Here is a 14,555-nt window from a genome sequence, read left to right as displayed (position 1 = left end):
ACATATTTAATTTACTTCTCAGCAGGCAAACCCAGAAATCTGTAAATGCTGAAATAAAGGACAAAATGTTAAACCCTCTAGCAAAAATAATGTATTCCTCCACTAATGAAACCCAGTATTAAAGCATTTTAGCAGCCTAAATTGATCTACTCTTTTATCTTCACCGCTGCACTGCTATTCCTATTCCTTCCTTTTCAGCAGTCACATCTTCGACACAGGTTTTTGTCAGAAGGTTTTTTTTTTTTTTTTTTTTTTTTTTTACATCACTGCAGCACCACTGGCATGCTGATTTACACACCTCCCTGCTTCGGAAAAAAAAAAAAAAAAAGTATTTGAGATTCCACTGTAATTCTCCTCTAATTGGTGGCTCAGCCATCAGCTGTTGTTTCCTGTGATTACTCAGAATGCCAATCCTGAAGCACAAATAGTATCCCATGGCAGAGCCTGCCTGATATCACTAGTGCTGCACTGCAGTGAAAGGACACTGCCCTGCTTTCAGCTGGGACAGAGTTAATTTTTTTTCTAGTGGCTGGCATGGTGCTGTGTTTTGGATTTCAGATGAGAGTAATTTTGGTAACAAACTGTTTCAGTTCTTGCTCAGCAGTGCTTACTCTGAGTCAAGGACTTGCCTAGGCATTACTTAGGCATAAATATCACATCCCTAAAGCAAAATCTCGAAATCAAGCATATATGGACATTAAAGAAGATGGAGGGAGGTTAGGATTAAGAGAAAAGATTTCTCCTCCTTTTCTGCTATATGCCTTCTACATCTATAATTCTATAGCTTTGCTGCTAAGTGTATCTTCTTTGGTCCAAAGACAAAACTGATGGGGAAAAAAAAGTTTGATCTACACTACATCACAGATAGCCATATCCTGGTTGGAAGTTAAATGCTATCCATAGTCTAACAGACCTTTTACACTTACATTGTGATTGCACGGTCTTTCAGTCTTAAATTTAACCAAACTAAGCCGAGAAACCCTTGAATAATTTTCTTTGGAATCTACTGCCAGCAAATGAGCTGACAAAATAAGTAAACCTGTTCTTCACTGCATTTCTGCAGCAGGAATGATGCAAAAACTTTGAATGAATCTTCCTATGTAGTGTTTAAGTACGAGAAGACAAGCCAGTCTACTCATATGTGAATATTTCCACATCTGTTTGCACAACAGCAGCTAAAGTTTATTAATCACTACACTTCACCTGCCTGCTATGAGCTCAGGCTGGGACCTAATTTGGTCTGCCATGTGGGGCACGTAAACCTCAGGCAGCTGCGAAAACTGATGCAAAGCATCAAATAACATTAGTCTGAGTAAAAAGGAGCGACAATCACCTTCTTTCTCCTGGAGAGCAAGAGGAAGCGGGGAAAAAAAATCTCTGATTTCTCCTTCTTCATGTTGGACAGTCCAAAGACTGTCTGAGAGCTGCGCTGTCTCCTAGCCAGCAATGCCTACAGTCCCAGGGGAACATGATACAGCCCCTCCTTTAAAACTCCCCCATCCATTTCAAGGTGAAAGTTACTTGAGCAGTATAATTTTCTTTACTAATGTTTGTGCTGCTAAACCTTACTGGGTACAGAAGTTAATGTTAAAGAGAAGAAACTCCACATAGAGTTTCAGCCACTGTTGAAAAACAATAAGCTCTTCTACAGCCTCTTGCTGTAAGCCGCCAGAGGTCAGCACCTCTCCCAGCAACCAAAAGGAAAGTCAGCTAAAAGGTTGTGTGAAGGTCTTTCTGCATCCCCTTTTGTCTTCCTCGTATTGGGTATCATGTGCTGATCTCACACAGGAAAATTTGATCAGAATTCAGAAGAGCTAAAATATGTAGTACCAATTACGAATTGGATGTTTCAATTATGAGAGATCAGCATTACTACAGGATTCTAACATGATTATTTAAAATAATGACTCAATAATTTCAGAAGTCTAAGACTTCACACTTTGCCAATCAGGTCTGAAAGTATATCTTATTAAGCAGAAGTTCTTCATTATGCAGAAAGCTTTCTACTAATGTCTGACACTCACCCCACATTAGAAATGGTCTGGTTGGCTACGACACCCGGCTGGAAGTAAAAACTCACCAGACCTTCCAGGTGTCCCTTCCCACAGAAATATCTAACCACAACAGCAATCAACACTGAGTCACCACTTCCACTGTGGAATAATAAAGCTTGTATAGGAAAGGTTTTGATTGTGCAATGAAAAAATAACACTACTGGAGCAATTCTAAAATTGTAGGATAGTAACACTGAAATTCTTAGACACCCTTGCCAGGGTCACACTTTTTCTGCTGCATGGTCTACGTTCATTTCATCTCTACCCCTCCCTCCTTTTAAGCTATCTGCGTGGCCTCTCCAAACCAGTGACACAGAGATGATGAACTACTGACGCCAATAATCTAGGCAGGGAAAAATTCCGCAGCCTAGTGTATGAAAAAGTGAGTTTTGAACACATGGTTGTTTTTCTAATCAAGGTTCTTCAAAAACAACAGATCAAATAGGAAACAGCGTGTGTGAACTGTTCTGCTTTACCCAGAGATACTGAGGAGAGTCTGCACTTGCACATCAGTCCAATAAGACTCAGGGGTTGCATTCTAGATACTGCTTCCCAAACCTCTTCAGTGGTTCCTACTTTTTTCTTTCTTCTTTTTTTAATAATAATAATAATAAAAAAATAATTAACTGCTTGTGGTTAGGAATTCTTTGTACATGTGTTCGTTATTTTACTACTATATTGTCTATGAATACCTCTGTTTTTCCAGTTAACTGAGGAGGGGTCCTACAATCATAAAATTTTTGGGGATACGAATCTAAGCACACGGGAACTCAGAATCGTGTGACTCCTGTGTCTAACCAGCATGGAGAGGCTGCAGAAAAGACATACTATCCAGGAAGACAGGAAGAATGAACATTAGGTTCCAGGTCAGTATCTCTGAGTGTGCTCAAAAGACTCAGAGCTACCCAGTCATCACTTGTCCTTCCCCCCTACTCGCCCTCCCGGTCCAGGGAATTTAGAAGCAGATGGGATTCAGCAGCTGGATCTGCTTGCAACAACTATTACCTATCCAGACTGGGAACTGGGCCAAGTCAGGACACAAAATTCAGCAGTTAGAATTCTTTGTTTGACCTTTTGAAGTCATTATTGATATTAAAAAAAAAAAAAAAAAAAAAATCACTTCAGAGTTCTGAACTAAAACTAAATGCTAGACTGCATTGTCAGAGTTAAAGGCTTGCTCAGATAATATGGGAAGCTGGAAAACAAAAGATCCAGACTACAGTTTGGCAAGGTTTCCAAAATGTGGAGCTGGTATATGTGAATGAGTAATGTTAATTTGACAGTACTTTAAATTTGATATAAGGCTAAATAAAACTGAGGGAAACATGAGTGCAGAAACTTCAAAGACTGCACAGTCCAAGCAAAGTCAAATTAATGCCTGACTAAGCTAGAACAAAGAGCAGCTGGCTTTTGGAGGGAGCTGTATATTTGAACTCAAAATGACTTTGGTAACATGTGAATATTGGAATTCAGAAAGCAAAGAATTACAACTGGAAATACCACATATATGCATCCTCAAAACAAACTCTTGAAACTGAACAAACAGAAAAAGAAGCAGATCTGTGTACAAGATCTGGATGATTCTGGAAACCATGAAGTGGACATTTCAAACAACTACCCTGTACTTCTGAAAGAGTACATTTTTAACCTATACTTTTCTTTGGAATTCAAAGGAAGAAAGATTAGAGTAGTCACAACAGCATAATCAATTACCAAATATTTAAGGCAGGAAAATATCAGATAAGAAGTTTCAAAGATGCCATGCCTCAGCATTCTCCTAATGTGGCATGAAGAACACTACTGTAGATTGCTTCTTCATTGTCATTTATTCTGTAGGTCACTCTGTTGAACCCCTGTGTACACTTGTATTTGTGGTATTTTCTACGTATTAAGCTCTAACCTAATAGTTTAGACTGCTGAATAAGAAAGAGAAGCTGTATCTTTTAAGGTACAGCTCTCCAAAGCTTAGCATTCTGCTGCTGGACAACTGGGAGATGTGTACAGCAAGGAGTTGCTGCTACAGTGCTACCGGGAAGCCGTACTTTTCTGAGTAACTTCTGCCAACTCCCTTCTCAGTACAATTTAAGTCTTTTTTCCACATGTAGCTGAATGAAGTGCTTCTTTTTAACATTGTAACGTAGTAATTTCAAAACAACATCATCTAAGCAAAGAGAGAACTTTTGTATCATTACTTCTGGCTCTAACACACACCTTATCACTGCAAAGTCCCAGGCTTTACATACAGCACCTGTTCCAGGGCGAGGTTAAACATTCAATATCCACAGCAGCACGTTAAAGCACAAGATCTTTTGAACAATCAGGTACTTACATCAGTTGCAATGTACTGACAGCTATTTATAGTTGTTCATATTTATAAAGTTGATGTTACTGTTCCTTAATCAGTGAAACCAGCACCTAACAACTGGCTGTATTGTATCCAATAACCCACTGCACAGATAGGAAAAGCTTTTAGAGGGGGAATTCAGGGGAAGAAACTAGCATTTCTCATGCTCTTTATCCACAAAGTAAGCGACTCTTTCAGCAGCACATGTAAAGATGGAATTTTCCCAAAGTTCACAGTAAGTGCCTTCCTGTCAGAGTGAGTTAAATCTATTTAATAATATCAATTAGTTTTCTATACATTGTCATTCAACAAGGCCACCCACAGCCTAATTATTATACTTTGATGGTTAAATGACTCTAGCACAAGATTGATTTTCATTTTCTAACAAATAGAATGAAAGGTAACAAAAAGTAGCCCAGATTCCCTTTACATTGTCTGCAGGACAGCTGAACCAATGACCTGGATAACACAGTGCACAGCAGTAGTCTACATGCCATATAACAGGTCTTCACTTGCTGCAGTACCTCATTCCAAAGTCCTTCACTTGGTGCTCCCAAGCAGCTAGCCCAATTTCCTCCCAGCGAACGGTAAAAGCAAATGTATGTTCACTGCTGGTATGATTGTTTTTCCACCTGACTCTCCCATTGCTGATTAGTGACTTCAACAACAGTCTGCAGTCAGAGAGCTGCTGCTGAACTGGACAAACAAGGGAAAGTATTTCCCTCAGGGGTCATTATACTCCATCCTCAGCCCATGGGCAGCAGTGCTGCCATCACTTTGTGTTGATTTTTCTGATTGTAATTAGAAACAAATACACTCAACAAAGGGGATCTACAGAGATTTGTAAGTCAACCCAGAAAACAAAGGCTAAGTGAAACCTTGCACAGGAACTCAGCGTTTCAGAACATAAGGACTTGCTCCTTTTACCTTCTTCAAAGGCAAACTAGCCTTCCCTTCACCCCCCCAAAAAAACATCTGATATTGGCAATGCTAATTCAAAACAGCTTGTAATTGCCTATGTTACTGGAGTTCAAGGACTGCCAGAACCAACAAATTCTCAGGTAACTCCTTATAGCAAGAGTCCTTGACTTGGGTTTGCTACCCTTCTTGACATTATCCCAAAGATATGCTGGGGATATTTTTGCCTTTTAATACACTTTCTATTTGTGAACCTAGACAGACAGGTATCCAAGGCATTAATTCTGTGTTTAGGAGCACTCATTACTGCAAACATTTTATTAGAAATTAGTCTCAAAGGAGTTAACTGTGTCATAATTGGAAAACTCTGTAAAGTGAAACAGCCCAGTAACTGCTGTTTCAGACATAACTCACAGGCAGTGCCAGCAACCTGAAACAGAAGCACTCTGTTTCAGACTTCATATTACTGGCTAAACTCCTATACCTTAAAGATTATTAGTTTTTAGCCAACTTTATAAGGGTAAGTCAACATTTGTCATGGCAGGAAGCCCAACATTTTTATTTTTATTTTTATTAGTCTGCTATTAGTTAAATTGGCCTAAGATTAAACAGTTCTAATAAATGCTCCCAAAACTTGGAGTTTAATTTAAAAAACACACCCCCTTGCACACACTTTGAAGCTCTGTTCCACAGGATGTTATCAATATTTAAACTTCAGCAGGATTAAAAAAAAAAAAAAATGCAAGCAAAAAGGTTAAAAAAACAAAAAGCAACCCACATTACAACAGCCTCTTACTACAGCAAACAGCCTAAAAAATAAAGCATGCCATGCAATTTGAGCTTTTTGTCCCTTCATAGAGAGGTAGATCTAAAACTAGAACAACATCCTCAGTGGTTACCAAAGCTAACAGAGACCATCTTTTTTAATACATGAAACCACAGAAAATTTGCCTTTCTTTCATATTTCATAGTATGTTAGAAATACTTCATTCAGGAAATCCTCAAACATCCAGGCTTCTAGAGCTGTGAATGTATGTTCACATACAGCTCTCCAAAAATTAGTGTGGTCAAGAATAATGAAGCAGGCAACTCTCCAGTAGCTCTAAGCACAGCTACCTTTGTGCAACGCTGAGCTATAATCACCCACACAAATCCATCCTAAAACCTGGGAAAGGCATCACACTAATACAACACTGGCATCTCAAAAAGGCTATTAAGCAAGTTAAGTAAATGATACATATTTGCAACTTGATCAGCCAATAAATCATGTGGTAAAACTTCTAATGTTTCTTCCAAATCCACAAGGCTCCACACCACCTGCACTCTCTCATAGGAGCAGGAAAAGGTTTGTTATTCTTCCTTGGCTGGTCTACACAAAAGCAGCCAGCAAATAAAGCAAAATCCAGAGATGTTTTGTTTTAATCAGTGTTATAAAGAAGAGGTCCTGAAATGATACTTGGGGTAGAAGGAAAAGCTATGCAGAGAAGTGGTAAAGCACTCTCAGTTAAAAAAAGCGAGTTGAAGTGTGCATCGGGGTATGGCACCATGTGCTTCACCATAGATCGTCACCGTCCTGTGAACAGGCTGCCCCCAGCTGGTACCACCTCACCACCTCTGCCATATGACAGATAGAAGCACTGCAGCACCAGCAGCACAGGGAAGAGTTGTGTCCAGCTCTCTTGACTGATAATTCATTTGCCTGCAATACCCAGAAATCTATGTCTACCAGCAGTTAGGAAATGAAGGCAAATTGACAGAAAAACCTTACACTGATGCGAATTAACACAAGTAACAGAATTGCCGAAAAACCCAGACAACTAGCGTAGAGTTGACTAAATTCTGAATTTCCTCTCATTTAAAGCTGCTTGTGCAGACTACCCTGGGCCTTTTCCCTCTGGAAGAAACTGGATCTGAAGCACGGCTGCCAATTAACAAGCAGACATGTCATGGTAGGTTCATGCATGGCAGCACAGCAGCAAGGTGCTTGTTGCAAAATGCCACTCAGCAGAGCAGGTTTACCCTTCCTGCACTCCCCTGGCTGAGTTAAACACGGTCCTGAGCCCAAGACAACCTAGAGCTTCTCCTGGACAGCAATATATTGAGGGTACTAGGAAACACCAAAAGACAGCCTTAGGAATTAGGGCCATTTGTAGCCTACCATTTCTGCAGTGTAGGAGATGTAAGCAAACACCAGATGAACCAGAACATCCTGGAGGTGCACAGGAATCCTATGCCACTGCGGTAGTTTTTACAGCCTAAACCTAGGCATTATGTTAGATCCTGCACAGAGAGGCAGGAAAACATCCTTGCTCTGAGGAATTGATGTCTTTGTTCCCGGGACTTAAGCCACTTTGTTTGTTTAGTTTCTTGGGTTTGTTTTGTTTGTGCGTTTTTTGAGGAGGAAGAGGGCATGGAGTGGAAAACTTAAAAAGCGTGAGGAATAAAACACTCTTGGAATGGCTAAAAATAGTGCAAAATATTCAGTTGTTAAACATCTGAGAAACACCTGCCTCATTTTACTCCTGAATCTCCATCTGCTCCTTTCTATTGACGCAAATTTGTACAATACTTACACCTTGAGCTTGAAGAAGGAAGAATATTTTCTAGCAAGGATATTTAGCAGCATTTGGATAGCTAAGCACAGCTGTCTTCTCCCCTTGTTTGTGGTTATGAAAAACATTTGTGTTTAAATGAGAAAATGAATCCCAATCATGGAAGTCCATTTGCTGCACACAGACAAGCCTCAAGGGATATGAGATTTATTACAAGTTAAGGAGGGCATTTTTGAGGGAGCTCCTTGTCAAAATACTGAAAGTACATCTTGAGCAGCTCTTGAACTTCCTCGGCTTCCCTCGAACTGCACTTTTTCTGTCCTTAACCACAAGCCCCATTGACTTTGATGTTGCTCAAGATGCTCAAAAACTTTCATGGCCTTATTGGGGACATTAAATTTCATCTTAACCAGACTGATCTTTCCATTCATAAACTACACAATTCCAACCAAACATAGTGTTTCACAACAACTTTTTCAACTTTTTTTTTTTTTTTTTCCAGAACTTAAAGAAGTATGTTAACTACATAAGCTTTCTTACATATAGAAAAAGGTGAGCTTAAGAATTTTGAGCAGGAAAAGTTCAGTATCTCAAAGACTTCTCCCAACTTCTACAGCTGGATTTCTTGTGATCAAGAAAGGTTAAATGGAAACAGTAAAAAAACAGTAAAATAGAATACTACTATAGATTTAAAATATGTAAATACATAAAAGAGGATTAATTCATGAGATACACTAACTTATACAGGAATCTCAGGACCAGGCATTTTGCTTTGTTCATTTTGTCTACCTTTGTTAAGTAAAAGGTTTTGTTGTTTACCGAGGCAAATACCATATAACTTTTAAGATCAAAAAGGATATAAAAAATGAAACGCAACATGCCAAACACTGATGGTCAAAACAGACTTCTCTTCAAGTTAACATTTTGGTCCTTTTTATTTTGCTTTGTTTTTCCTATTATTTTTTAACCAAAGTCAGATAAATTGATTTGTATCTGCACTTGCCTATTAAAACAAAAACTATAATTTAATTACAGGAAGTTACCCTTGGTAAAAAATGCCTCTGATCTTATGATGCTCTTGATCAAAATTACCTGTAATAATTAATTCTTTTGGTCAACATCAGCATATCAAGTCTGTTTCTGTGCAGTTAAATCCTTAGGTCACAGAGTCAGCTGTTAAAAACTATAGCTAATGATTTTTAACTATTGCTAATGATTTTTATATGGACAATAAAACTATTGTTAAAGTAGTAATCATTGCATTTGACAGTGTAGAGCACGGGATTATGTTTCTACTGATTTGCATTTTCATTGAAGAACCAAAAGTCAGCCTTCCAGAAGATCTTATATCCTTGATCATGGACTAAGTGGGAATTTAAGCACTTAATGCTATATTTTCCTGTCTGTGAGTCTTTTAGCCTTAGCGGGTCATCTCTGCTCCCACTTCTTTAGGCAGATGCAAACAGAAATGGAATAATCAGCTATAGTCACTCAAACCTATTTCATGGAACAGGATAAAATAAGCTTCCCAGAGTATCAAGGGAAGATTGCAGAGCAGGCTCTACTCATGCTTCCTATGTTCACATCATATCACAGACCTCTTTGGGTTGTGTCTGCATAAAGAAGCTTTGTCATATTAACAGGTGCAAGAGAAGTAGCTACTAGAACCTTCAGTCATTATAACTATGTATTTTTACAGTTGTTATAACTATACATTTTTACCAGAGACTTGGTACTAATTTCATCTTGTTGAACTACAGTTGGTATATTTAATAATCCAAATCATTAGTACTCTATTATCCAGTACCAGAAGAAAATACTTGCAAAATTCAGCATGATAAAGAGTCTCTTACAGCAGCTATTAAAAAAATAGAGAAAAAAAAAAAGGGAAAAAAATGAGAGAGAGGGAGAGAGAGGGAAAGACCTGTCTTGGGCTTTCTATTAACAATGAGCAAGAGCAGCTTACCTGTAGCCCTTCTGTTCTTCATCCCACTAACCTGGAAGTGATAGCTGTTTGTGTGCCACATTGTGCAAAAGTCTCATTTAACATTTCAATTTCAGAGGAGATGTGGAAGCTAAGTGTGTCATGCATTGTTATAGGTACTGCTAAATACCTCATGCTATTAAATATACTTCAGTTTTTGTCAGACTTGTCAGACTAAAAATAGCTCCATTTATTCTAGTCACACACTTTTTTCAGTTTCCTTTAGAGGGGCTGATAAGCTCTCTATAGCAAGTGAAGCACTTAGTACATTACAAGAAAGGATGTGGGTGTTTGGGTGTTTGTTTGTTTAATACCTTGAAGCAAGCAGTTTTGCTGATTATCTCTATTTCCATCTTACAAAAAAAAGCCAGAAAGAGCCCAACACCTCTGTACCATTTACACTTAGAATTGTACTACAATATTTTATGTGGGGCATGCAATGATGTAGGCAAAGGCCTTGCACTGTTTCCTGTATTAACTCATTCTTCAGACACTGCAGTGTTTTGCTGCCTTTATATTGTATTTAGAAAGAAGTGTGACAGCTGTACTTTGACCACAGGTACCTTTTCTCAGGTTCCAGGTTTGAACATACATTTTGGACATTTTATTAGTCATTGTTTTGTGACTGTACTACTTCTACTGGATTTATGCTACACAAGTTCAAGTATGGTTTACAGAACGAACCGTAGGCAGGAAACCTCTGTTCTCTTTTGTGACACTGACTTGTTCCTCAGAAACAGCAGTGGTTTACTACTGCTGCTCTGCACTTTAAGTCAGAGAATGAGGAAAAAACAGTATATTGTCAGTAAGCTTCAGCTGGCTACCCAAAGACTACCACCTGAAACATTGGAAAATTTCAACAGTACTGATAAGGATACACATTTTTTGCTAGTCTCAGTTAAAATCAGTGGGGTTAATTTAAGTATATACTCAAGATTTTTTCTGAATTTCAGAGGAAATATTTAATAATCACAAATTTTGACTTTAAACCAAAAAACAACAGCCACATAGCAGAAAATCTGTTCTGTTCCACATATGACAAAATCTATGCACATTAGGTAAGTAAATCAGTCAACTTCCCATGTCAATAATTAAAATAGTTTTCAAAAGTTTCACCAAGCCAGAAGTTCATAACCCACACACAGCACACTAGCTTTCTGGTGTAGTAACGAAATCGTGGTAGAAGGTGCTCAATAGCTTTGTTTTAATTACTAAAGGTCAGAGAAACAGCTTAACATTTGATTTGGAGAAGAAATGGGGATTTTTCCCAATATTGATAGATTTTGAGGAATCAGGCTGCATATGTCTATCCTTACAATGCCTTTCCCAAAGTGCCTTTATTTCTACTTTCTTTGCCAAAATTTTTGAGTGCCAGATGGAGACAAACAAAAGAATGCTTAAAAGTTTATTTTTCAGAAGAAATAGTGGTCCGTCCTACTCTCAGAAATAAGCCTGAAAGTACAAGGTGAATTTTCTTAATTATATAAGATACAAAATGAAAGATTATAAATCCAAGTCAGTGTTTGCACTCTGTAATTCTGATTGATCTCATCTGTTACCAGAGATTTCCTCATGCTCTACAATTTCACTGAGACTTTTTCTTTGAAATTTGAATAATTAAACTGCCCTTCCTAAGTGTAGCAGAATAATGCTTGAACTCTTCAGATTTGGCAATTCTATTAATTTAAAAATAATAATAATAATTCAAATCTTCATGCACTAAAAGACTAAATGCATATTTCTCAGATATTATTACCAGTAAAACCAGTACCCTTAAATGAACTATTCAGTGATTAACAACACAAGCTTTATGGATAAGTGCACACATATTCAGGGTGTTAACTTTGAAAAACACAGTTGACAAAATTTCAGGTTTGTTAACTGCAGTAATTAAAACCCTTTATGTACAATTACACCAAAAAGCAAAAGGGCAGAATCTTCTTCTTAGAGTTCTTAGCTTAAACAGGGACACTTGGCTCATGTTACCTTCAACCACTGGAAGTAATTAAACTTTCATACAGTTGGATTAAAAGCATACAATTTAGCAATTTGTCTTCAAGTTACTCAGTAAAGAAGACTAATAAAGAATCTATATACTTGAAGTGATAAAAACTTTCAGAAGGAAGCTTAATCTTTCCTCCAGCACAGCTAGACAGCCTCCTTGAGGTCACTTCGCTTTCCACAGAACTAGAGCAGACTAAACACTAACCTAAAGTATCAAATATTCAAGTCTTTCACAAACCCCACTCCTTGAAAGTTTCCACCATTTATGCGAGTTTTGTGAATGAATAAGTTGAGTTTCGGTTAAAAATCTTATTCCTTAATGTCACATTAAAAGATTTCATCCATTTTAAGAAAGACAATAGTCAACCTGCTGACCTGGCAGCTTTCAGTTAACTGTGCTAATCACATTAATTTCTTGTTTTAGCACTGATGAGGACAAGACAGTGACATGGAGCTTCAAGGCACTGTCTTCCAGATTGCCTCCACTGTCAGCAAAGCATGCAACTGGCTCCTGCATCAGATTGACGATTAGTAAGTAACACTTCGCACTAGAATAAAGTAAATATAACTGACTTTAAACTACATATCTAAAATAGACATTTCATTAACCACTTTGAACATTAATTCTTTAAAATGTCAGATGACAAGATTCCTCTTTCCTTTATTTCAAAAAGTTCATCAGCAAGGAAAGCACTACAGGATGCTCAAACAGACCAGGGATCTATGCCCAGAAGCCCCTTTTCCCAGTGCATCGCTTCTCCCCCGAGCACCACAGAGCTACAAAGGAACAAAGTTGTGACCCGTCACCCCTAACTGAGGTACCTCCGTCTCTTTAGCCGGGAAGCTCGCTGCCTGCACGTCCAAGGCACAATTCGTCCTCTTGACCGCAAGGTAAAAAGGGTAATCCTTGGCCACCATCGCGGCGGTGGGAGCGGCAGTTTCGGGTGTCACAGTTGCTCCGCTCCGAAAGCGAGCCGTCAGGGCGGTTTTGAGCCGAGCCTCCCGGCGCCCGGCAGCAGCAGTAGCGTCCCGCCGGGGGCTCCAAGCGCAGGGCCTGCGGCCGCCCCGCGCTCCGAGGGGCCGCTGAGGAGTGCGGGGCTGCGGGCAGGGGGAGGCTGGAGGAGGTAGGAGGCAGCGGGAAGACGCTGGAGGCGGCCTCACACCGCGGCGCCGCAGCAGGCCCGCCCCGCGAGGCGGTGTCGACTCCGCCTCCTCAGCGGAAAGGCGAGGAGTGGGGGCTGGCTGCGGGGGGCATTCGTCTGCCCGCCTCGGCCTACTGTGAAAGTTTGGTTCGCACACAGCCCTTCTCAACGTGTACCACAAGGAGAGAATTTCAGCCCGCCTTTATGCTTGCTTCTCAGAGGGTCAATGCAGTTCAATTATTGCCTTTTGGTTGGGCTGTTGGGCCACCTAAGCTCCTGGCAAACGCAGGGTTTCATGGCCATCCATCACCAGCAGTCCAGGCCCAAACACCATTCCCATTTCTGTGGATGTCAGTGGCATCTGCATCCTGCATACAAGTGCTCCAGCCCACCAGAGACGGAGTGCTGCATCATGCTATGCCACAACATTCAGCATTGCTCAATCTCTGGGTATTTTGTTCACCTATATTGTTACTTCTTCCTGTCTGGCAAGCAGGAGTTTGTTTCTTGTGTTTTTTAAAGTTACACTGCTGTTGCTATTGTTTAGTCAAAGAGCTCCCCTACCCGCACCCCTCATTGTAACAAGCTCAGAGAGAGTGGAAAAACACGACGGGTATAGTACAGGATGCACTGCTGGGCCAGGTCAGCAAGGCAGAGGGGCTGGTGTCTACCTTCAGACAAAGATAGTGAAACTTTCCTGAAAAGAGAGAGGGAGTAGCAGGGGCCTTGTCTGGGTCCTTGACTGATCATACAAAAAGAGAATATGGGAGACAAGGAAAAGGAAACAGAGTGGGAAGCTGGATGGAGGCAGCAGGGAAGGATATTTTCAGGCAAAGGGAAGCAGCACAACCAAGAATAACTTAACAGAGTCTGACAGAACTAATTCTATTTTTAAAAGCAGATTGGATGGATGTTGATTCACAAGCATTTGTTCTGCTAAAGGTTATTAATCAGATAGTGATGCCTTTAGAATAAGCATATTCAAACTCAGTCCTCATTTGGGTACTTCCTTTGACTTCACCAACATCCCAAACATACAATGTCTCACACACTTGTTCTCCCAGGCCTGTTCAACAGCAGCCACAGTAGCTGAGATGGTCTCCTGCTGCCTCTCTATTTTGTAGTCATCTGCTCATAAAAACAAACAAAACCCCAAACCAATCCACAACACACACCAGTCTCCCTAGCCCCCAGTTCCTGGAGAAAAAGCTAGAAGAAAAGTACCAGTACTTTGGGATGTTTTGCTTTCTTTTGTAGAAGAAAAAGTAAAATTTGAACCTTTGGAGTGATATGGGCTGTGCTGCTCTCCCCATCTCCAAAGGGCCACAGGAGGACTGGCCAAGGTTCAATAGAAGCACAAGTGTTGACATGAGCCATTGAACAGCTTTCACATAGAGAACAGCAAGCAGACAGGACATTTCAGACAGGAAGAGAAATCAGGACAGTTGTTACAGAGATGTACAAAACCATGAGAGACAGAAAAATAGAGAATGGTTTTCCACCACATTCAACTACGGAAAAGGGGACCATCACATTAAACTGCATGGTGGCAGATTT

The 14,555-nt window shown here is 39.8% G+C and overlaps 1 protein-coding gene across 3 annotated transcripts in view; it reads right to left on the bottom strand.

Moving 5' to 3' along the window:
- Positions 1 to 14,555, bottom strand: part of ARHGEF3 (Rho guanine nucleotide exchange factor 3) — a 132,132-nt gene that overhangs the window by 16,657 nt on the left and 100,920 nt on the right. The window contains exon 1 of one of the 3 annotated variants that reach the window (XM_032194150.1): positions 12,679 to 12,823. The exons of the other annotated variants lie outside the window; for them this stretch is intronic. Within the exon in view, the coding sequence (XP_032050041.1) occupies positions 12,679 to 12,774 (96 nt within the window). The 5' untranslated portion in view covers positions 12,775 to 12,823. Of the gene's footprint in view, positions 1 to 12,678; positions 12,824 to 14,555 lie in introns of those variants that run through there. 3 annotated transcript variants of the gene reach the window in all.

Source organism: Aythya fuligula, chromosome 10 (genome assembly GCF_009819795.1).
Source record: "Aythya fuligula isolate bAytFul2 chromosome 10, bAytFul2.pri, whole genome shotgun sequence".
Taxonomy (NCBI): domain Eukaryota; kingdom Metazoa; phylum Chordata; class Aves; order Anseriformes; family Anatidae; genus Aythya; species Aythya fuligula.
Note: the sequence above shows the minus strand (reverse complement) of the source record. Positions and strands in the feature narration are given on the sequence as shown.